The sequence below is a fragment of the Prionailurus bengalensis genome, chromosome D1 (genome assembly GCF_016509475.1).
Source record: "Prionailurus bengalensis isolate Pbe53 chromosome D1, Fcat_Pben_1.1_paternal_pri, whole genome shotgun sequence".
Lineage (NCBI taxonomy): Eukaryota > Metazoa > Chordata > Mammalia > Carnivora > Felidae > Prionailurus > Prionailurus bengalensis.
Window position 1 is genome coordinate 108828581 of NC_057346.1, and position 23088 is coordinate 108851668.

Below are 23088 nucleotides of genomic sequence, written 5' to 3' on the forward strand. Positions count from 1 at the left end.
ACACATGGTAGGGCGTGGATGAACCTTGCAGACATGCTAAGTGAAGTAAGGGCATCACAAAAAAAGCCAACCCCTGTGTGATTCCACCTGCATGAGGTCCCTAGAGTAGTTGACTTCACAGACGCAGAAGTAAAATGGTGGTTGCCATGGACCATGGAAGGGAAACAGGGAGTTACTGTTTAACAGGTAAAGGCGTCCAGTTTTGCAAACGGATGGTGGTGATGGTTGCACACTATGAATGTACTTAAAACTACTGAACTTAAGGGGCGCTGGGGCGGCTCAGTCGTTTGAGCGTCCGACTTCCGCTCAGGTCATGATCTCGCAGTTGGTGAGTTTGAGCCCCGCGCCGGGCTCTGTGCTGACAGCTCGGAGCCTGGAGCCTGCTTCGGATTCTGTGTCTCCCTCTCTCTCTGTTCCTCCCCCGCTTGCACTCCGTCTCTCCCTCTCTCTCAAAAATAAATAAAGATTAAAAAAATTTTTTTTAAACTACTGAACTTAAGCATGGCTAAGGAGGCAATTTTCATTATGTATGTTTTGCCACAATAAAAAAAAAAATTGGGAAACAAAGCGTCACCCGTCAAATGTGGAAAGTAATGCAGGTGCTGACTGTCCCATAGGGTTGGAGAGGGAGTAAATGAAGCGGTGAAGACGAAAATCTTAAGGGCAGCTAGGGGCGAGGAGAGGGCTTGACCGTCTTTGGCAAAGGCCTCCTCTCCAGGCTTGGAGCCACAGGCCCGGCTCCCCCAGCCGCTAAAGGATCTTGGGAAGGGGATGTGGACTCCGGGAATTCTCGTGCCAGGACACTCTCTTCTCTAGCTCCGAGGTTTTTGAGATTCCTGGATCTGAAACAAACACAGACACAGCCAGCGACCCTGCCCCAGCAAGGCGCAATCAGTGAACGGGGCCCAGGCCTCATTTCCGGGCCCTGCACCTTGGCTCCACCTTTGTAAAGAGGTGGGGAGGGGGCCGTGTCGCCATGCAGGCCCTGGGGTCCCGCCGGCCTGCCTTTACCCCTCTTGAAGGTGGTGCAGCTTTGGAGAAGCCCTTACCCGGGGAGCCGCAGCTGGGAAGCGAATGTGGAGACCCGAGCTGACTCCAGGCAGAGGTGAGCGGTGATGCCCCGAAGCCCCGCCCCCTCCCCAGGAAGGGACCTGATTGGCGGAGGGCTGCGAGGGCGGGGCAGCGCCGGGGCTCTATAAATACAGCCGCTCTGGGCCGGGAGTTATGCTGTAGGTAATGCCGTAGCTCAGGTAAGGCTTTTTGGAGGAGGCTGGGCTGCTTGTGGGAGCCTAGGTGGAGGCCCCCAGGTTGGCCACGGGGTGCCGGGCCGCACCTTCTGAACCCCGTAGTTGGCGTCTCTCCCCGTAGCTTGAAACGTTTGAGGTGCCCCCCGCTCAACTTGCTCTAAAGGCACTCCCCCCACCCCCCCACTCCCGGGCCTCAGTTTCCTCTCCACGAAGAAAGGGGTTGGTGGTCCTTCCAGGTATGCCACTTCGGCGTGGGGTGAAGGGGTAGTTGGGAGTTGGGGAGCAATTAAACTCTTCGGCTTTGGGGGCGTCAGACAGGCCCCACAGTTAAGTAGCCGCGAGTCTTGCCCGCTTCGGCTCCTGTGTTTGCAAAAGGGGTATTGGGGTGTACCCATCTTCTGGGGTTTAGCGCTCAGCGGCGCCAGAGGTGCCTGTCGCTCCCATTCTTGCTCTCCGGCCTGGCCTGGTTAGGGGGGTGGGGGGGGGGCTGGGACGCGGTGCGAGAGCTGCAGCAAGTCGGCTGCGTTTCTGGCCTCCCCAGCCCACGCGTACCCCAGTTTCTGCCTGCTCCGAGCGCCGCCCCCACCCCCATCTCCACGCCCGACTCTCCATCTTCTGGAGGCCCCCTGTCTGGCCACCCTCGACCCCCTCGACGGGTGGGGGGCAAGGGGGTCGGGGCCGAGTCCCGAGGCTACTTTCTCCACAGGCCATCCTGCCCCACCGCGCCCTACCCGCCCCCACCCCCATGAAATGAGCGACACTCAAGACTTTGCCACTTTCCCCGTGGTTGCCACCCAGGTGAAGCTGGGGGGCTGGAGCCGTCAGGGTGGGGGCAGCGTGTCTCTCCGCCCGCGCCCGCACCAGGAGCTCCAGGCCTTCCTCAGCCTTCTGGGTGAGTTCCCCAGGGGTGGGAGTGGGGCGGGGTGCTGGGGGGCTGGGGGGGACCCAGTGTGAGCCAGTGTGAGAGGTGGGACCTGCCCAGGGCAGGCATCTGAAATCTCTGTCCCTTCCCTTCCCAGGTGACCCCAGGGAGAAGGGGGGGGGGCATGTCAGCAAGTGGGTTGGGTGGAGGCTTGGGCTCTGGGGTGCCACTCTTGGCTTGTGTGGGGGTGTGGTAACCCCAGTCCATCATTTCTCTTCTCTACTCCAGAGCACAGTTTGCTGCAGGAATTCCTTTCCAGAGATCCCTGTTTCCAGATTTCAGATAAGGTGAGGTGACACGGAATAGAAGCCCAGTCACAAGAGGCTTGAATGCTGCTATTTCACTGAGTCTCCCGGTCTGATGGAGGGAGCACCTCCCTTTTAAATCCTTGTTTTGTTTTGTTTTTTAAATTATTTTTAAGTCTATTTATTTATTTATTTATTTATTTATTTATTTTTATTTTTGGGACAGAGAGAGACAGAGCATGAACGGGGGAGGGGTAGAGAGAGAGGGAGACACAGAATCGGAAGCAGGCTCCAGGCTCTGAGCCATCAACCCAGAGCCTGACGCGGGGCTCGAACTCACTGACCGCGAGATCGTGACCTGGCTGAAGTCGGACGCTTAACCGACTGCGCCACCCAGGCGCCCCAATTAAGTCTATTTATTTTTGAGAGAGACAGAGACAGCGTGAGCAGGGGAGGGGCAGAGAGAGAGAGGGGGAGAGAGAGAATCCCAAGCAGGCTCCGCACTGTCAGCCCAGAGCCTGACGCGGGGCTTGAACCCAGGAGACCGTGAGATCGTGACCTGAGCTGAAATCAAGAGTCAGATGCTTAACCGGCGGAGTCCCCCAGGCGCCCCTAAATCCTTGTTTTCACCCCACTACTTCCCCTGGGTTCTCTAACCTGCACCACGGCTTCCTCGGGTGCAAATGGCCCCTCACGGCCCCCTCTCCCGGTGCCTAACTGTCACCTCTGCCCCCCTCTGTGTCTGCAGTATCTCCTGGCCATGGTGCTGGTCTACTTCCGGCGTGCCAACCTGAAGCTCAGCGAGTACACCCACAGCAACTTGTTCTTGGCGCTGTGAGTGCCCAGGGCAGGAGGGGGGGACCCTTGCTAGGAGTTGTGGGAGGGGGCAGGGCAGATGCTTACTTCTGCTTTCCGCCCCCTGCCTCCGAGGCCAGGTTTCTTGCAAATGACATGGAGGAGGATCTGGAGGACCCTAAATGTGTGATTTTTCTGTGGGCCCTGGGAAAAGATTGGCGTCGTCAGGTGGCGGACTTCCTGCACCAGAGGGATAAGCTGTGGGCCCGGATGGGCTTCCGGGCCATGGTGAGCCGCCAGTGCTGTGAGGAGGTGAGGCCCCGCCGCCATCCTGGGGCGGGGGAACAAGGCCGGACCTCCCACCCCCATTGACTGCCCGCTCTCCTCATGCCAGGTCATGGCCAAGGAGCCGTCCCATTGGGCCTGGACTCGAGAGCGGCGTCCCCACCACGGTGGAGCTCAGAGGGGCTGCCCAAAGGCCCGGGTGCCCCTGCCTGGAGGCCCCGGCCTCTCACCTCCTCACTGTTCCCTCTGTGGCTTGCTCCCTGCCCACGGCCTCTGCAGCCACCAGCCCCGCCCCTTGCCTGTCTTATCCAAGTGCCCTTCCCCAAACCCTGAGTGCCATTGCCCTCCCTCCCAAGCTTGTCTCTCAGTGGCCGAAGACCCCTTGGTGGGGGGCTTCCTCATCATCCTGCCCCCCCAACTGCAGCTGGAGCCGGGCACCTACACTCTCCACAGTGAGTTGGGGACAGGAGCGGGGGGTGGGCTTGGGAGCTTGGGAGGCAAATGTGGGGCCCAACAGAATGGGAAGTAGGGGCACAGGGCCTGGGGTCCAGCAGGCCTGGGCGCACGTCCCAGCTCTGCCACCTCCTAACCGTGGGCGCTTGGTGGGTTTCCTCTCTCAGCCTCTCCCTGACCTTTCTCCCCAGTCCTCCCGAAGCCTCCACCGTGCCCTAGGCGCTGATATTTGCAGGGTGAAGAGCAGCCCGCCTGCTTGTCTGCTGACCCAAGCCCTACCGGCTGCGGGCCCCCCCGCCCCCCCCCGGCCTTCTGTCTTATTGGCCACGGGCTGGCAGTGCTGCCCAGGCCCCCCAGTCCCCTCCTCCCAACTGTACCCACTCTGACCCTGGCCCCTCTAATAAACTCGTGTCTACAGGACACCGACTGTGCTTAGGCCCTGGCCTGGCTCCTTGACCCAGGGTAGGGGTAGGGAGGGAATTGGAGGGGGGGGGGGTCTGCCAGCTTTAGGTATCAGTGATTGAGACTCACGAGCAGAGGCTCTGTAATAGCAGTTTTCCTTTCCATTGATGACCGGTCATCCTGAGCCTCAGTTTCCCCTCTGTAGCATCACCTATGCATGATGAACCGTACACACAGTGTAGCTGGGGTTGAATGAGATGAAAATACACGCAGTCCTTACAAGGCCCTGGAACCTGTAGGACAAAAGAAAGCTTAAATGGAGAAGTACTCTGTGGTTAGCTCAGACAGGGCTGCAGGGCCTGGTCTGTTTAGGAATGACACTTGGTGACTGCCCTGGGCTGCAGTCACGTATAAGGTAATTCTTCTAATACATCTACCCCCCCATCCCCAAAAGTCAACTTGTTAATGAGGGAGCAGAGAAGGCTTTCCAGAGAAGGTGGCCTTTGAACTGGGCCTGGAACAATGTCAAGTTTGCCCATGAAGGGACAGAGATTGGGAGGTAGGATATTCTTGGATAGTCCAGAGTCGAGACGAGCACTTGGTCTCTGATGTCAGACAGCTTAAATCCAAATCCCAGGTTCCTGTGTGGCCTTGGCACGTTCCTTAGTTTCCATCGCCTCCTCCGCGAAATGGGTATTACTCTGGGATGGGTGTTGTGTGAGGTTTGAATTGCATTAATCCCAGAAGGTTTCAAGCTGTCTCGGGAACAGAGCTCAGGGGCGCCTGGGCGGCTCGGTCCGTTAAGCGGCCAGACTCCATCTTGGCTCAGGTCTCGATCCCAGAGCCTCTCAGGATTGTGAGTTCAAACCTGAGTTGGGCTTCATGCTGGGCCGGAAGCCTACTCAAAAAAAAAAAAAAAAAAAAAAAAAGGAACAGAGCTCAGATGGAAGCCCCAGGTGTTACCAGTAGAGGGAATGCCTAGGGAAAGCCTGGAGGGGAGGGTGTGTTTGGGGAAGGGCTGGAAGTGAAGCTGGAAAAGTCCACATGGTCAAACCGGGGAGTCTGGGCACCATTACCTCGCATGCTCTACGAGTGGCTCCCAAAAAGTGTAGAAGTAAGAAAGCCTGGAGGTTGAGCCCATTAGAAGCCAAGACGAGGGCTACAAAGTATTTTTAATTTGTTTTTCAAATAAGTAATATATTCACCTGTACCTTTTAAATTCTTAACCAAGAGTCACCTCCTACCCCTGGCTCCTCTCCCTGGAAGCTATAAAACTTGTCGTTTGTGTCCTTCCACAGAAAGAATATAAACATCCATAACCAAATGTGGTGTAATAAAAATATGTATATGTATTTGGTCTTAGTCCCTGGTTCCCGGGACAGAGTTACGAAAACCCTTACAATGTTCTGAGTCACAGGAGTGACTTCTGTTATTCACGGTGAGCCCCTTTGGGCCACACCTGAATTTGTGTTAATGAGGCAACTCAGGGTGGGGCCCCCACTTATCTTCAGAGTGGGGGCCGGTCATCCGAAAGACCAGTCAAGAGTGGGAAATGGAGGAGAGGACAGGACTGGACATTGGAACATTTCTGGGTTGATGAACAGAGACTGTACCCGGGGCGGGGGGGGCATGGGGGGTGGGGAGGTGCCGCCTAGAAAGGCCAAGGAAGCTCTTTCCCCCTCTCCACCATACCTTGCCCTACACACCTCTTCTATCTGGCTGCTTCAGGGTTGTATCCTTTATTTTTTTTAATTTTCTAATGTTTATTTTAGTTTAAAAAAAAAATTTTTTTTTTCAACGTTTATTTATTTTTGGGACACAGAGAGACAGAGCATGAACGGGGGAGGGGCAGAGAGAGAGGGAGACACAGAATCGGAAACAGGCTCCAGGCTCCGAGCCATCAGCCCAGAGCCTGACGCGGGGCTCGGACTCACGAACCGCGAGATCGTGACCTGGCTGAAGTCGGACGCTTAACCGACTGCGCCACCCAGGCGCCCCAAGTTTTGAGAGAGACAGACAGACAACACAGCGTGAACGGGGGAGGGGCAGAGAAAGAGGGAGACAGAATCCGAAGCAGGTTTCCAGGCTCTGAGTTGTCAGCACAGAGCCTGATGCAGGGCTCGAACCCACAAGCTGTGAGATCATGACCTGAGCTGAAGCCGGATGCTTAACTGACTGAGCCACCCAGGCACCCCTAGAGTTGTATCCTTTAAACAACTCGTACACAAAGCACTTTCTTGAGGTCTGCGAGTCTTCTACCAAATCAGCAAAGCTGAGGAGGGGTGGTGGACACCCCAGATTTGTAGTAAGCCAGACAGGTGTGTGGGTCACCTGGGCATCCCATTTGTGGCTGGCATCTTGTGGGACTGAGCCCTTAACCTACAGGATCTGTACTAACTGGGAATTTATGTCAGAACTGAACTGAACTGTAAGCACCTAGTTGGCATTGGGGAGTTGGAGAATTGGTGTGGAAAAGTCACATGTATTTGGTATCTGGGAAGAAACACATCTGATGTGAGAAGCGGTGTCAGAAGAAAGACACCACACCAAATATATACATATGCCCCCCTCCCTTTTAAAAACTCAAAGGGAAGAATTCCATGCATCCTGGTGTGTGCTTATCCACATATTTTGAAGACGGTTCCTTATCCGTGTTTCTTTTGACAGCTCTATAGTACTCCTCTTCATGGATGGACCAAAATGTAACTTGTTCCTTATTAATTGACATTTAAGTTGTTTCCAGAGTTCTGCTATTCCCAACAGTACTACAGAGTCACTAAGACTGGGTAAGGATATCATTATTCAAAAGTGAAAAGATATCTGTACTCTGGATTCCTAGAATTGCTCGAAGGCTACATCAAAATAGTCATTACAATTTTTGCCAGAGGTCCCTCTATAGAGGCTGTACCCATATCGATCCCCACTTCCAGCAGTACATGTGAACGCTCTCTTCCAGAATATTCATGAGTCAGTAACCTACCAGATCTTTTTATCTTTGGGAAATGATCTCTTGGTGAAGTTCAAATTTGCATTTATTTTTCTTTTGAGTGAATTCAGAGTCATACCTTTAAGAACTGTTTATCTCCTGGGGCGCCTGGGTGGCTCAGTCGGTTAAGCGGCTGACTTCAGCTCGGGTCATGATCTCACAGCTCGTGAGTTCGAGCCCCGTGTCGGGCTCTGTGCTGATGTCTTGGAGCCTGGATCCTGCTTCGGATTCTGTGTCTCCCTCTCTCTCTGCCCTCACCCACCCCTGCCCTGCTTGTGCTCTGCCTGTCTCTTTCTCAAAAATAAGTAAACATTAAAAAAATGTTTTTAATTAAAAAATAAAAATTTAACAATCTTTAAAAAAAGAGCGATTTGTCTTTTTTTCTGTGAACTACCCTGTTCTTTGCCCATTTCTCCTGTTTTCGGTTTCTGATTGACATAAAAGGGTTTGCAGGAAAAATAGCCCTTCAAGATGTAAATTGTAAGTAGTTTCTTCAGTTCATTACTGCCTTTGCTGTGCAGATTTTTTAATGTAGTAAAATAAGTTTTGGGGGGCTTTTGGGGTTTGTGTCATGGTTGAAAAGACCTTTTCCACACTGACATGACTAAAGAATCTTCTCCCTTCACTCTTGGCTACATTTTTGTTTTCATTTTTTCCTTTTAAATCTTGGGTTCATCTGGAATTTATCATATACAAAATTCCTTCCTATATTCCTAATGCCTTTTATTAAAAAACTCAACTTTTCTCAACAGATTTGAAATGTTACTTTTATTATATACTAAATTCCTGTGTGCATTTGGATCTATTTCTAGATTTTTCTATCTTCCAATGATCTATGCGTGTCAATACCCCTCTTTAATTACATTAAATTATCATGGATTTGTTGTGTTTTAATATCTGGTAGAGTTAGTCTCCCCTGATTTTTCTTTGTTTTCGGAAATCTCCTGGTTATTCTTATTTAATTTCCCTATGAACTTTATTTTTTTTAAGGTTTTTAAATTTATTTTCGAGGTGGGGAGGGGCAGAGAGAGAGGGAGAGAGAGAATCCCGAGCAGGCTCTGTGCCAGCAGCGCAAAGCCCAACGCAGGGCTCGAACCCGTGAACTAGGAGATCATGACCTGAGCCGAAATCAAGAGTCTGAGGCTTAACCAGCTGAGCCACCTAGGTGCCCCTCCCTGTGACCTTCAAATCAGCTTTTCTAACCACCTCCCTATCAGAATATTAATTGTGATAAATCTGTAGATGACTTTAAGGAGAACTGACATCGTTGTGAAGTATCTTGGTATCCAGAATAAAGCGTCTGTCCCCCGACTTCTGCTTCTTTCAGATGGCACCAGTGGCCAGTGGCTCCCCAATTTGTACTTCTGAGAGCTGTTCCCTCCTCAAGCATCTCTGCTTGGAGGGATTGTTCCCAAAGGTCTTCCACTGTCTCCCCAGCTTGGTGAGTCCCCCTGCCTCATTAATCCACTTAAGTGGTCAAGCCACATCAAGGGTTCAGTGTTATCTTTGATCCCTCCCGGTGTTCCAAGAGCCAGATCTAATCAGTAATTAGGTCCTATTGGTGTGTGTGTGTGTTTTTAAGACTAATTTTTTTTAAGATTTTTATTTTCTGAGTAATCTCTACACCCAACGTGGGGTTCAAACTTACAACCCCAAGGTCAAGAGTCACATCCTCTACCAACTGAGCCAGCCAGGCACTCCAAGTCCTGGTGGTGTTTTTAACAGCTTATTGAGGTCTAGTTGACGTACAATAAACCACATATACTTAAAATGTACATTTTGCGGGGCGCCTGGGTGGCACAGTCGGTTAAGCGTCCGACTTCAGCCAGGTCACGATCTCGCGGTCCGTGAGCTCGAGCCCCGCGTCGGGCTCTGGGCTGATGGCTCAGAGCCTGGAGCCTGTTTCCGATTCTGTGTCTCCCTCTCTCTCTGCCCCTCCCCCGTTCATGCTCTGTCTCTCTCTGTCCCCAAAATAAATAAACGTTGAAAAAAAAAATTAAAAAAAAAATGTACATTTTGTTTTGACATGTATACACCCATATTACCATAATTGAGGTAGTGAACGTAACCATCACCCCAAAAAGTTTCCTCGAACCCCTTGTCCATCCTTCCCTCGCACCCTTTCCTACCTGCCGGCCCCCACTCTCGCCTCCAGGTAACCACTGATCTGCTTTCTGGCACTCAATTGGCATCCTTTCTCTGGAATTTTCATATAAGTGGAATTACACAGGATGAACTGCCTGGCTTCTTACATTTGTTGTAATTCTGAGATTCGCCTCTTGTTCGTCTTTACTGCTGGGTAGTATCCTGTTGTACATGCATACCACAATTTGCTTATGCATTCACAATGCGTGGATGAACATTTGATTGGTTCTAGTTTGGGCTGCCACAATTACAATTTCTGTGAATAGCTTTCAGCTCTCTTGCTCTGAGGAGGCCCCAGTGCAACTTTCGTCGCCAGTCCCGAAATCATCCGGCACTAGCCACCTCCACCACGCCGCTTACATTCGAGCCCCAGGAGATCAAAACTGTATACCTAAAGTGCAACTGGCAGGGAGGCCGGTGCCGTGTCTGCCTGGGCCCCCAAGATTGGCACGTAGGGTCTGTCCCTCAAGAAGATTGGTAACGACATCGCCAAAAGAAACTGGTGATGGCAAGGGCTGGGGATGACAGTGAACAGATAGGACGCCATACGGGCAGTGCCTTCTGCCTCTGCCCTGATCATCAAACCCCTCAAGAAACCACCCAGAGACAGAAGCAGGAAAACATGAAGCACGGTGGGAACATCACTTTCGATAATATTGTCAAGTTACTGGACAGATACCGCACCCACCTTTAACTAGAGCACTTGGAACCCACTAAAGAGATCATGGGGATTGCCCCGTCTGTGGGATGCAGTGTGGATGGCTGTCACCCTCACGACACCCTAGATGTCAGCAGTGGTGCAGTGGGATGCCCAGCTACAAAGGAAAAGATCTCAAGGAAAGATCGTTTGATGACCGTCCCTACCAAAGCTATGAATATTCATACACAAGTCTTTGGACATGCGCTTTTATTTCTCTTGGGTAAAAGCCTAGGAGTGGAATAATGGGTCATATACGGTAGGTGTATGTTTTAACTTTTTTCTTTTTTTTAAGATAGACTATTTTTTAGAGCAGTTTTTGGTTTACAGAAAAACGGCTCCTTAAATACCGAGAATTGGGCACATACCCCCCTCTTTCTCCCTTACATTGTTTCTCTTGTTGTTAATATCCTACGTTTGTGTGGTATAATGTCATGTAACTATCATTGTAGCATCAGACATAAGTTTCAGGCCCTCAAGATGCCCCCAGTTTCATCTGTTATCCCTCCCCACCTCCACCAAACTCTTGGCAACCACTGATCTTTTTTTAACTATCTCCAGTTTTGTCTTTTACAGAATGTTACATAGTTGGAATCCTACACTACATAGTTTTTTAATGGCTTCTTTTTTTTTTACAAGTTTATTTATTTTTGGGGGGAGGGCAGAGAGAGAAGGAGAGAGAGAATCCCAAGCAGGCTCTGCCCTGTCAGCACAGAGCCCCATGTGGGGCTCAGACTCAGGAACCCATGAGATTAAGAGTCAGACGCTCGGGGCGCCTGGGTGGCGCAGTCGGTTAAGCGTCCGACTTCAGCCAGGTCACGATCTCGCGGTCCGTGGGTTCGAGCCCCGCGTCGGGCTCTGGGCTGACGGCTCAGAGCCTGGAGCCTGCTTCCGATTCTGTGTCTCCCTCTCTCTCTGCCCCTCCCCCGTTCATGCTCTGTCTCTCTCTGTCCCAAAAATAAATAAACGTTGAAAAAACAATTAAAAAAAAAAAAAAGAGTCAGACGCTCAGCTGACTAAGCCACCCTGATGCCCTGTTCTTTTACTGAGCAATAGGCATTTCTTTAAAGTTTATTTATTCCTTTTGAGAGAGGGGGAGGGGAGAGAGAGAGAGAGAGAGAAAGATGGAAGCAGGTGCATTTGAATGGGGGAGGGGCAGAGAGAGAGAGAGAGATGGGAGCAGGTGCACTTGAATGAGGGAGGGACAGAGAGAGAGAGAGAGAGAGAGAATATCCTCATCATCTGTGCTGTCAGCGCAGAGCCCCGGGTGGGCCTCCTTCCCCCCAACTGTGAGATCATGACCTGAGCAGAGATCAGGGTTGGAGGAGGCAAGAGAGGAAACGGCGCGTGCAGATTAAAACAAAACAAAACAACAAAACAAAACAAAACACACCAGGGGGCCGGTGGCTGGAACTAGGGAATGAATCGTAGGTTCAGGAGAGAAGTAGACGGATCTGATAACTATTTAGGATACATCATATCAAAGTCTAAATCAGCCCGGATTATACACCTAAATGTAAACCCTAAAACTATATAGATAAGCCTAGTGTTGCTTGAGCAGAGCGTTAGGGCAGGGCTAGGTGAACCATGGGCGTTTCCATTACACTCCACTTGGGGTGGAAGACTGCTCAGATCTGTACAAAAGGAGGCTGCAAGGGAGTGGGGCGGAGGGGGCAAGAGAGGTCAGTGCGAAGCCCGGGGCTGGGGGAACGCCGCTAGTCCTCCTCCCTCCCTCGGTCTTCTGGCTTCCCCAACTTCTCCCGGCGCAGCTCTGCGGGCGGGAGGCGGGATCTCCCGGCCTTGGGTGGGCCTGGCGACCGGCTCGCAGCCTCTGCCGCCCCCTCCTGGGGGAGGCGGCACAAGGGCGCTCCCAGGTGGGTGGGCCGAGGGCCTGGGGGCGAGGGCAGGGACGCCCACCCTCGCAGGGTCCGGGCTCCGGAGACCCCAGAGCGCGCGCGAGAGACGGGTGCCCGCAGCGGCTCACCTCCGTGCCCTTCGCGGCGCAAACGGGAAACCGAGGCCGAGAGGGGCAAGGACTCGCCCAGGGTCGCGCGGCGGGGGTGGGGTGGGGGCGGGGAGCCGGGGGGGGGGGAGCCCGGCCGCTGCCGGCCGAGCGTCCCCCCCGCAGGCAAGCGCCCTGCCCGGCCCCTCCTTGGAGCGGCTGCTGCCGCCGCCGGGGGTAATCTCGGCTGGGCGCTGGGGGCCGGGGGCCGGGGCGGGGGCGGAGGCGGCCCGGGGAGGCCCGAGGGGCAGGGAATGCCCTCCGGGGGCGCCGCGTGGGGTGGGGCCGCCCGGCCCTGCAACTCGAGCCGCTGCCCCGGGTTAAAAATACCCCCGGCCCTGCCCTCCCCGCACCCCTCCCCCTCCCCCGCAGTGCCCTTCCGTCTGGGCGCCGGCGGCCCCTCCCGGGGGACAACTCCGCCTTTTACTAATTTGTCCTCTCGCGGAGCTGGCCGCCGAGGGAGGGGCGGGGAGACACCGCTAGAGAGATAGTCGCAGAAGGTGGCGGAGAGGTAAGGGAGAGCGGAGAGGAAGCGGGGGTCGGAGCCCGGGAGGGGAGGGAGAAGGGGGAGGAGGGAGGGGGAGAGGAGGGCGGAGGAGCAGCGGGAGGAGGGCGGGGAGGAGCGCTCTTCCTGGTTGGGCCCTGCCCTGAGCCGCCACCCGGGAAGGCAGCCGCGGGGACCGCTGCGATTCCCCCAAACACTGCTCCCCCAGGTAAGGAGCTGCATGGCCGGGCCGGGATTCCCCGACCCTTGGCCACTGCTGCCGGCCGAGGGGCTGCCCCTACCCCGGGGCCTTCTGCGTGCCTGGGACAGGGGCGGGGGCTGGGGAAAGCCGCACCGCCCGGGCCACCGGCCCAGCCTGCGCTCATCACTGTCTCCAGGGTCTGAGCTGGGGGAAGGCCAGAGGGGAAGGGGTCCAGCAGCCCTGAGCACCCAGCCTGCCTCAGGGGTCTGGGGACGGGGTCCCTGGCTGCCCGAGGTTCTCAGCCTCCCAGCCAGGGAAAGGGGCCAGCGCCTAGGAGCTTGGCTGTTTGGGGAGGGGGTTACCGTGTTATTATCTCCAGGCTCTGCCCTGCCCCACCTGGCTGGCTGGCCACAGCACTGCAGGCCCAGGACAATGGGAGTCTGGGAAGGGAGAGGTGGTAGCCTTGTGTGTGGGGAGGGGGGGGGGGTAGGGAGGTGGTGGCCAGCACACCTAGGGGCAGAGAGGCCCCTCTCCTGGATGCTGGGAGCATAGAGAGGTGGGGAAACCCCAGGTTTGGAAAGGAAGGGTGGGCAGGGGACCACAGGCAGGAGCCCTGGGAAGGCCTGGGTTCTGAGCAGGGTGGTCTGTCCTGCAGGATGGCCGAGGAAATCATCACCCCGGTGTACTGCACGGGGGTGTCTGCACAAGTGCAGAAGCAGCGGGCCAAGGAGCTGGGCCTTGGCCGCCATGAAAATGCTATCAAGTACATGGGCCAGGATTATGAGCAGCTGCGGGCTCACTGTCTGCAGAGTGGGGTCCTCTTTCGTGATGAGGCCTTCCCCCCGGTGCCCCAGAGCCTGGGCTACAAGGACCTGGGCCCCAACTCCTCCAAAACCTATGGCATCAAGTGGAAGCGTCCCACGGTGAGAGGGACCACCACCCTGGGTGGGACTCAGTTTACCCCCATCCTGGGTGAGGAATGGGAACAGGACTCCAGGTCCTTGGTGGGGAGTGGGGTCTGGGGTGGCTGGGTTCCAGTGTCTAGGAGGGCTGGCCCAGAGACAGGACTCTGGGTCTCTTGCAGGAGCTGTTCTCAAACCCCCAGTTCATTGTGGATGGAGCCACACGCACAGACATCTGCCAGGGAGCACTGGGTAGGCCCTGGAGGGGGGGGGGGGGGTTCTGGGTGTTTTTTCCATAATAGTTCCCCATGCCTGCTCCTTCCGGCTCTGCCCTAACCCCTCCCTCCTGCAAGCTCAGACAGGCTCTGGCTATCAGTGCTGGGCTGGTTTGCCTAGATTCCTGGGTCTCTTCTGTAAGTCGAGGGACCCGGCACCCAGGGAATCCCAGTTTCTCCCCAGCATGGGCCCTCGTGCATCACTGGGAGCAGATTGGCAGAGCAGGTCTGATGTGGGTCCCTCCCATCCCAGGGGACTGTTGGCTCCTGGCTGCCATTGCCTCCCTCACCCTTAATGACACGCTTCTGCATCGAGTGGTTCCACATGGCCAAAGCTTCCAGAATGGCTATGCCGGCATCTTTCATTTCCAGGTGAGGAGCCCCGAATCCACGGGGGACCAGGGCGTGGGGGAAGGAGGGGTAGCAGGCACCGGAGGAGGTGAGGACCGGTGACGCACAGCAGTCTGCAGTTAGGTGGCTTAAGTCCACACCCTGTGGGGGCCAGTTCTTCCTCTAGAAAGAATTTGACCTCCTGATACTATCTCAGATCTGTCATGTGTGAAACGATTGGGCAGGGCAGGTATTTCAGCTGGCAGTTTCCCTGTGCGTCTCACGGAGAAAGCGCTTGGAGGATAGAGAGATCTCTGTGTTATATCCTGTGGGACAAATCCTTTTCCTCCACAGGGCCTCAGTTTCCCCATCTGAAAAATAAATAACGTTCCACGGGGAGAAACGGAACAGCACATGTGGCCGTTCCACCCAAGACGTAAACGTCTGCACCCACCCACCCCCACCTCCTCTTGTGACTTGGTCAGTCTCCAGCCTCTGACAGAGCCCTGCAGAAAAGAAAGACAGGATTTAAGTCTGTTTAAACCAGTTATTCCTTTCTTGCACACAGGACCCATTTCTCAAGTGACACTAAGGAATTCTCAGTCAGCTGATGGTGGGAGACACACACCTCCGGGAATCCTGGATTAGACCCTCTGACCCTGGTGGCCCCAGCCCTGCCCTCAGGACTCCTGGGGGCCCTCCCCTTACACCTAGTCAGGGAGTCCCTTACCCTATTCCGAGCAGACCAGCCTACAGGACCCACGGTGCCATCTACTTAGGCCAAGTGCTGCACCTGCTCCCCGAGCTCGTATGCAGGGGTGTGGCCTCGCTGCCCCTTCCTCCGCCCCCTTCCCTCACTCCTCTAATCGGCTCCTCCTCAACCTCTTGATTGGCCCGTTCAACACTCCCCCTACAACCCTCACTACTGGGGTCCACCTCCTCCCTTTGTCCCATTGTTCTGCCCTCCTTCCCGCCTCCCTAGCCCTTGGCCGCTTCTGCCCCAGGGTCCTGACTCCTCTGGGCCCTGGGAAACCCGTCTCTCTGGCCATCCCTGAAGCAAACTCATGATTGCGGGGAACGTCACCCATCTTGTGGTCGAGATGCCACATTTTTGATCTACACTTAATTTACACATTCACCCCGTCCCCCCATACACACACACACACACACACACACACACACACACACACACACACGTCCGGACCTAGCTTGGGGAGAGGAGAGATAGGGGGCTGGTTCCATGGAAGCCAGGTCCCCAGGGCTTTCCAACCTCTCCATACCTGACAAAGCACCTTGGTCTGTTTCAAAAATATCAGTAGTGCTGCCCTAAAAGCTTTACCTTTGTGATCGCGTTTAGTGTTCCCTTGAGGATGGCCCTGCTGTTCCCTTTAAAAAAAAAATTTTTTTTTTTTAGTGTTTATTTATTTTTGACAGAGAGAGACAGAGCATGAGCGGGGAGGGGCAAAGAGAGAGGGAGACACAGAATCCAAAGCAGGCTCCAGGCTCCCAGCTGTCAGCACAGAGCCCGACGCGGGGTCGAACGCACAGACCGGGAGATCATGACCAGAGCCCAAGTCGGATGCTCAACCGACGGAGCCACCCAGGCACCCCCCTGCTGTTCCCTTTTATGGATAGGGAAACTGAGGCTCAGAGAGGATAACTTGTTCAGGATCCTGGATCTAGAGACGGTCACGTCTCTGGTAAATGGCAGAGTTGAGACTTGAGCCGCGGCCTGGGAGATCCCAAAGCAGGTGTTCACTGTGCTCTCCCCCCCTCCAGCTGTGGCAGTTTGGGGAATGGGTAGATGTGGTCGTGGATGACCTACTGCCCATCAAGGACGGGAAGCTGGTGTTTGTGCACTCCGCCCAAGGCAATGAGTTCTGGAGCGCCCTGCTCGAGAAGGCCTATGCCAAGTGAGTGGGGGCCCGGGGCAGGGCTCCAGGCACCCCTGGGGTCTCGGGTCTCGTTTGATGTCAGAGTGCTGACCTGGGGCTGCCCTGCAGGGTGAATGGCAGCTACGAGGCCCTCTCCGGGGGCAGCACTTCGGAGGGCTTTGAGGACTTCACAGGCGGAGTCACCGAGTGGTATGAGCTGCGCAAGGCACCCAGCGACCTCTACCAGATCATCCTCAAGGCGCTCGAGCGAGGTTCCCTCCTGGGCTGCTCCATCGACGTGAGTGCGCCCAGCCCTGCCCCTCGCGCCCCGACCTGTGACCAGTCTCCTCTTGCAGCCTGGCCTCGTCCCTTGTCCCGGGCTTGGCTCCAGACCCTGTCCTTCACCCCACACCGTCTCTGGATGCTCCCTGGCCTTATCCATCCCTCCGGTCCCATCTGCCTCCGTTGTGTCTGGCGTCATCCCTGCCCCCCAAACCTCAGACCTCAGCTTGCCTTCCCGCCCTCCCGCTGCTTGTTCCTGTCATCTAATGCTGTGCCCACCCGCCGTCCAGCTCACCAGCCTCCGACTTCAGCTCTTTCCTAGCCTCCGCTCCCGCCCAGCCTCCTTCACCCTCTTTGCTGCTGTTCTGTTCCCACGACTCACCCTTGATCTCAGCCTCCTCCCCCTACATCACTGCATCCTCGACTCTAACCCCGTTCCCACCTTCCACCTTTCCCCGGTCCCGGCCGCCTCTAGCCTGTCCTCACCCCCTCCTCTACCTCACTGCATCCCTCCTCGCGAGGGCCTTGGGGCTCTGGGGGAGCTATGGTGACTGTACGTGTGTGGACACACGTGTTTGCACAGAGTCCGGTCAGCTCTGGCCAAAGCAGTGTCAGTGGGCTGCCCAGGTCCCCTACCGGCGGTAATGTGGATGGAGTGCCCAGACGGCCCCTCTTCTAGGGGCACCGTGTGAGGGGCTATTAGGCGGAGTCAGGGTCCCTGCCTGCCACTCCCAATAGCTGTCATATGTGCGTGGGGAACATTCAAGACCCGTGAGTGTTTGGCACTCACCTCCTGACTGGGGATGGGGACGCCAGCCTGGTCCCAGGAACCTGGCCCCTGACCACAGCACGTGTGTCTCTACAGATCTCCAGTGTCCTGGACATGGAGGCCATCACCTTCAAGAAGCTGGTGAAGGGCCACGCCTACTCTGTGACGGGGGCCAAGCAGGTACCACCGCACGTGGGGGCTGTCCCTGCAGGGTGGTTCCTGCCCCCTTGCTTGCCTTTGCCTGTCTGGCCTGTGACCAGGGCTGTGGGAGGGGCTGGCTCTTCCTCTGACCTCCTGGAGCATCTTATTTGTCTCTTGGGGCCACTCGTCCCGAGATGTTTATCTTACCCTGCCCTGATGTTCTGTAGTCTTGTGCGTAGCTGCCTCCCTCCATGGTAAGTTCCTAGAGAAAGGGCTGTACTTTCCCTGGCATGGTGCTGGGTACCGAGCGGGGCTCCTGAGGGTGAGGTGGCGGGCAGGGGTGTTTAAGGTGCGTGCCAGGAGCAGGTGCTGACGGGAGCTCTGGGGCACAGGTGAACTACCAGGGCCAGATGGTGAGCCTGATCCGGATGCGGAATCCCTGGGGCGAGGTGGAGTGGACGGGAGCCTGGAGCGATGGGTGAGGGGCAGAGGACGCTGGCCGGGGAGGCTGGGGAAAGTTGGTCAGTGCCACTGGCATTTCTGCTGGGGCTCTGCTCGGGATTGAACGGGGGTGGGGAGGGGTGGCATCTCCATGTTACCGGGTCTGGGGGGCTGTCCCGACAAAGCTCAGGCCCAACCGGCCTCTGCACCCAGCCTGTGAGCATCCTCAGAGCTGGCCATGACAAGACAGCCCCTGGGATGGAATCTCGGGCTTGACCATGCAGAGGTCTTCTGACCTGGGCTGAGAGCCCAGGCCCCAGGAACAGAGGCTGGCGGGTCAGTTCCCACCAGCCCCCCGCAGCACCCTTCTCCCCGCCAGCTCCTCGGAGTGGAACAACGTGGACCCTTACGAGCGGGAGCAGCTCCGGATCAAGATGGAGGACGGAGAGTTCTGGTGAGCGCCCCCCCCGTCCTTAGTCAGGTCCCTCTCGGGGCCTGGCGCCCCAGCTCCCAAGCTGCACAAAGTCCGCATGTGCCTCCTCCCTGGGTGCCCTGGCTGGGGACCATGGCTCATCCCTGCACCGTGACCCCAGGATGTCCTTCCGAGACTTCTTGCGTGAGTTCTCCCGCCTGGAGATCTGCAACCTGACGCCCGACGCGCTCAAGAGCCGGTCCATCCGCAAATGGAACACCACGCTCTACGAGGGCACCTGGCGGCGGGGGAGCACCGCGGGGGGCTGCCGGAACTACCCAGGTGATCTGACCTCGCGGCCAGCGGGGCGCACAGGGGCAGGGAGCACGGGGTGGCAGTCGGGCCCTGCTGCCTCCCGGCTCGAGGGCCTCGCCCACCGCAGGTCCCCTGGCTGGGCCTCAGTTTCCTCGTTTGTAAGATAGCATGAGATAGATTGTGCTGAGCTCTGGGATTTGCTTTGAGACCTACAGTGTTGAATGTACTTGTAAATTCTGAAGAGCCATGCTGGATTCCCCATCCTAGGGCCTGAGCCCAGGGAGTTAACAAGTGGAGAAGCCTCTGTTGCCATCCAGCCACTTTTCTGTCACTCCTCATTCTGGAACCTTCTCTCCTGGCCCACTGTCTTCCTCCCTGGGCCTCCATCACCTTTGCCTGGGCTTCTGAATCTACGTGGGTGACTTGGTCCACGGCCTGGCCTCTCTATTCTTCCCCGTCTTGACCTGCAGTGGCCTTTTTTTCTTCCACCTTAGTTCAGCCACCCCCTGAGACACCCGGGAGCCCAGCCACACCTTCCGGTCTGACCTCTGCCTTCACCCGTTCAGCTCCCTTATCCTGCAGGCCTCAGCGGCGTTTTATTATCTGGTCCGTTAAAGCCACTGTTGTGGTGTCCTTTGTCTCCCGTCTTGTCTTCTCATCAGGCTGGTGTCGTTGTTGTAATCTTGTCCCTGCAAACACTGTGGCTCCTGCCTTGTGGCTCCCTCTGCTCCTCCCCCGCCTCCCCCGGCACAACCAGAGTCCTAACTGAGCCCCCTTCATCAGCTTCAGGACCACCGAGTGTGGCTGCAGAGAAAATCACACACCTGGGGCTGCACCTGCCCCGTGAATTCACGGCCACAAATCCCAGATGACCACCTTTCGTGGTCCCCAACAAGTCCACTGCTGATGAGTAACGTTCCCATGCCCTCAAACTGGCCTCCGTGGTTCCTCCCATCTGTGGACTCGGCCTTGTACTTCACTGGAAGATAGCTGTCTTCGCGCAGGGCGCCTCCTGGATTCGCCCCGCCTGTCTCAGCCTGTGCCTGTCATTACTGCCTTCCCGACTGTGACAGTGGCAGAACTGTCCATGCTCATGGGGACCACGCCCAGCCCTGCTCTTGCTCGTGTTCTCCCGTGTGTCTGGAAGCCTTTGGTTCCTTCATCCTTCACTTCTGGCTCCTGGGTCATTATGGAGAACCTCCTGGCTTAGAGCAATCCTCTTTTTGACCCCGCTTTCCTACCCATTTCTGGGCTCCCCTTCGAGGCAACAATGTCCAGCTTGCCACCCTCCTGCGTTTCCTTTCCCACGCCCAGCTCACGTTGTAACCCACGCCCGTCCAGCTTCCGTCCTCACCATGCTACTGTCACTGCTGGTTTGAAGGCCACACCGGAGCCTTTGTCTTTGCCAAACCCACCTCCGCTCTGTTCTCATGTCCTGCGTTCTCCACCTTCCCAGCATGGCTCACAGCCCCGTTTTGGTCTTCTTCTCCCTCATGGGGATCCAATTTGAGCTTTTCCTCAACTAGAAGACCACTGTTCCCTGCATCATTTAGTGCGAAATCCGTCCTTGCCTCGCTGTCCTGGAGTGACAGCTGTGTCCTGTAGCTCCCGTGTGTGTGTGGCTCTGTTTCCGGGCTCACCATTCCATCCCTCGGTCTGTCCCTCCGGCTGATAGCACGTTGGTTTCATTGCTACAGATTTATAGCTTTTGGGCAGGGTGAATGCCTTCAAGAGTCTCTTAGCTATTCTCGCCCTTTGTTTCCCTGCGTGAATTTTAGAATCAGCTACCAGGTCGTACAAAGAATCCTTTTTGAGACTTTAATTTGAATTGCACTGAATCTATAGATCGATTTGGGGAGAAAGGACATCTTTCTGGTGTTGAGTCTTCTTATCTAAGAATGTGGTATATCTCTTTCTTTATTTTGGTCTTCAGTGTCTCTCAGTAACGTTTTATAATTTCTATTTAAAGGTTTTGAGATTTATTACTAGATATTGTATCATTTTGTTGCTATTATATTAATAATATTAAAAAATGTAATGTTTATTTTTTGAGAGAGAGAGAGTGGGGGAGGGGCAGAGAAAGCGGGAGACACAGAATCCCAAGCAGGCTCCAGGCTCCCACCTGTCAGCACAGAGTTTGACACGGGGCTTGAACCCACGAACCGTGAGATCGTGAACTGAAGTCAGACACTTAACCAGCTGAGCCACCCAGGCACCCCAGTGTTTATTTATTTTTGAGAGAGAGAGGGAGCACAAGCAGGTGAGGGGCAGAGCGAGAGGGAGACACAGAATCCAAAGCAGGCTCCAGGCTCTGAGCTGTCAGCACAGAGCCCAACGTGGGGCTCGAACCCATGAGCTGTGAGATCATGACCTGAGCTGAAGTTGGATGCTTAACCTTAAGACTGAGTCACCTAGGCGCCCCAGTATCTCTTTTTAAAATTTCATCTCCCATGTAATAGTGGCTGATAAACAGTAACATGCAGTTGACCTTTTAAATGTATTTTGTATCCAGCAAACTTGTTCCACTATAATTAATTTTACTGATTTATCTATAGATCCTTTTTGATTTTCTGATCGCAAATAATGATAAATTTGTTCGTTTCCAATTCTTATAACTCGCACACTCCCCACCCATTTTACTGAGCCAGCCAGGCGCCCCCTCCCCCCACCCCCACCCCCACCCCTTAGCCCTTTCATAAAGGGCAACTTTTTACTACTGGATGTTTACTACAGATTTTATCCCTAAAGTTTTTTCTGTTCTAGTTTTTCTGTAGATGCCTTTATCATGTTAATGAGGTTTTAATGTCATTGAGTGCTTTTAGGTGTATTTATTATTGTAATATGCTTCTTATCTCTTAAAACGGCAAATTACGTTAATCACTTTTCTAATATTAAATCAACCTTACAGGGGCGCCTGGGTGGCGCAGTCGGTTAAGCGTCCGACTTCAGCCAGGTCACGATCTCGCGGTCCGGGAGTTCACGATCTCGCGAGATCTCGAGTGATCTCGCGTGAGTTCGAGCCCCCCCCCCCCCCCCCCCCCCCCCCCCCCCGTCGGCTCTGGGCTGACTGCTCGGAGCCTGGAGCCTGTTTCCGATTCTGTGTCTCCCTCTCTCTCTGCCCCTCCCCCGTTCATGCTCTGTCTCTCTCTGTCCCCAAAATAACTAAACGTTGAAAAAAAAAAAATTTATAAATCAACCTTACATTCCCGAGTGAAAAAACAACAACGCGGTCATGACATAGGTTTTTAAACCGTAGTTTTACGTCCAAGTTCACAAATGAGATTTGCCCATAATTTTCCTTTCTCATACTGACCTTGTCTAGTTTTGGTACAGGTACTATATTTGGCTCAGAAGGTGAACTGGGAAGTGATCTTCTTCTATTTTCTGGAAGAGTTGCATAAGATGGGATGATTTGTTGCTTAAATGTTTGGTAGACTTGATCTTTAAAGCTATTAGCCCTGCTCTGTTCTTGGCGTGAAAATTAACATTTTGATACTGATCTTTAATGGTTATAGGATTATTCAGGGTCCTTTATTTCTTCTTGAACCTATTTTGACCAAGTTGTGTTTTCTAGGAGTTTATTTATCCTTTGCCTCTGTTTTCAAAATTAGTAGCATAAAGGTATTAATATATTCCGATACCTCTTCTGTAATGACGTCCTCTCTTATTTATTGTATTATTTATTTGCACTTCCCTTTTTTTATATATCTATTTTTTTAACGTTTATTTTTGAGAGAGGCAGAGAGACAGAATGCAAGCAGGGTAGGGGACAGAGAGAGAGGGAGAGACAGAATCTGAAGCAGGCCCCAGGCTCTGAGCTGTCAGCACAGAGTCTGATGGGGGGCTTGAACTCATGGACTGCGAGATCATGACCTGAGCCTAAGTCAGTCGCTTAACCGACTGAGCCACCCAGGCGCCCCTGCACTTTCTTTCATCTTTATTAATTCTGTGAGAGGTTTGTTAGTATTATGCTTAAAGAAATGACTTTTGACTGTTGATATTTGTATAGTATTATTTTCTTTTTTTTATGTTTATTTTGGTGGGGGGTGATTGCGATCAGGGAAGGGGCAGAGAGTGAGGGAGAGAGAGAATCCCAAGCAGGCTCTGCCCTGTCAGCATAGAGCCTGATGCGCGGCTAGAACTCAGGAACCTGTGAGATCAGGACCTGAGCTGAAATCAAGAGTCAAACACTTAATGGGCTGAGCTACCCAGGTGCCCCTATAGTATTCTTTTCATATGACTGATCTCTGCTTTTCTATTCATTATTTCATTCCTTTGCTTTCTTTAGATTTATTTTTAGACCTTATTTTATGACTTCTTAAATTAGTGGCTTATTTCACTAATTTCGATTATTTTTTTCTTTGTAAACACCTGAGGTGATACATTTCCCTTCCAAGTGCATCTTTGAGTCACACAATTTTGATAATGTTTTGAATAACTGGTATAATACGCTATAAAATTCCCACTTTTAATGTATACAAT

At 54.2% G+C, this 23088-nt stretch overlaps 2 protein-coding genes across 6 annotated transcripts in view; both read left to right on the top strand.

The window, feature by feature from the left end:
* The window catches only part of CAPN1 (calpain 1), a 49216-nt gene that overhangs the window by 9164 nt on the left and 16964 nt on the right, over nt 1-23088 (top strand). The window contains exons 1-10 of one of the 5 annotated variants that reach the window (XM_043581679.1): nt 11934-12051; nt 13521-13788; nt 13950-14019; nt 14296-14414; nt 16152-16285; nt 16376-16544; nt 17394-17477; nt 17831-17916; nt 18259-18333; nt 18473-18633. In XM_043581679.1, coding sequence (XP_043437614.1) covers nt 13522-13788; nt 13950-14019; nt 14296-14414; nt 16152-16285; nt 16376-16544; nt 17394-17477; nt 17831-17916; nt 18259-18333; nt 18473-18633 — 1165 coding nt within the window. In that variant the 5' untranslated portion in view covers nt 11934-12051; nt 13521. Of the gene's footprint in view, nt 1-11933; nt 12052-12427; nt 12691-12761; nt 12893-13517; nt 13789-13949; nt 14020-14295; nt 14415-16151; nt 16286-16375; nt 16545-17393; nt 17478-17830; nt 17917-18258; nt 18334-18472; nt 18634-23088 lie in introns of those variants that run through there. The other 4 variants (XM_043581676.1, XM_043581677.1, XM_043581678.1 and 1 more) reach the window with 4 other exon arrangements.
* SPDYC (speedy/RINGO cell cycle regulator family member C) lies at nt 399-5711 on the top strand. Its single transcript, XM_043581681.1, has 7 exons — nt 399-1105; nt 1954-2139; nt 2398-2456; nt 3163-3248; nt 3350-3521; nt 3604-3946; nt 4139-5711. Exons 1-7 carry the CDS (start codon nt 1075-1077, stop codon nt 4171-4173), a joined length of 912 nt encoding a protein of 303 aa, XP_043437616.1. The 5' UTR covers nt 399-1074; the 3' UTR covers nt 4174-5711.

Excerpts from the sequence above, each read along its gene's own strand:
- SPDYC (XM_043581681.1), top strand. The coding sequence starts at position 1,075 with ATGTGGAGACCCGAGCTGACTCCAGGCAGAG. Across the intron at positions 2,457-3,162 it reads GTTTCCAGATTTCAGATAAG|TATCTCCTGGCCATGGTGCT; the intron begins GTGAGGTGACAC and ends CTGTGTCTGCAG. Across the intron at positions 3,249-3,349 it reads AGCAACTTGTTCTTGGCGCT|GTTTCTTGCAAATGACATGG; the intron begins GTGAGTGCCCAG and ends CTCCGAGGCCAG.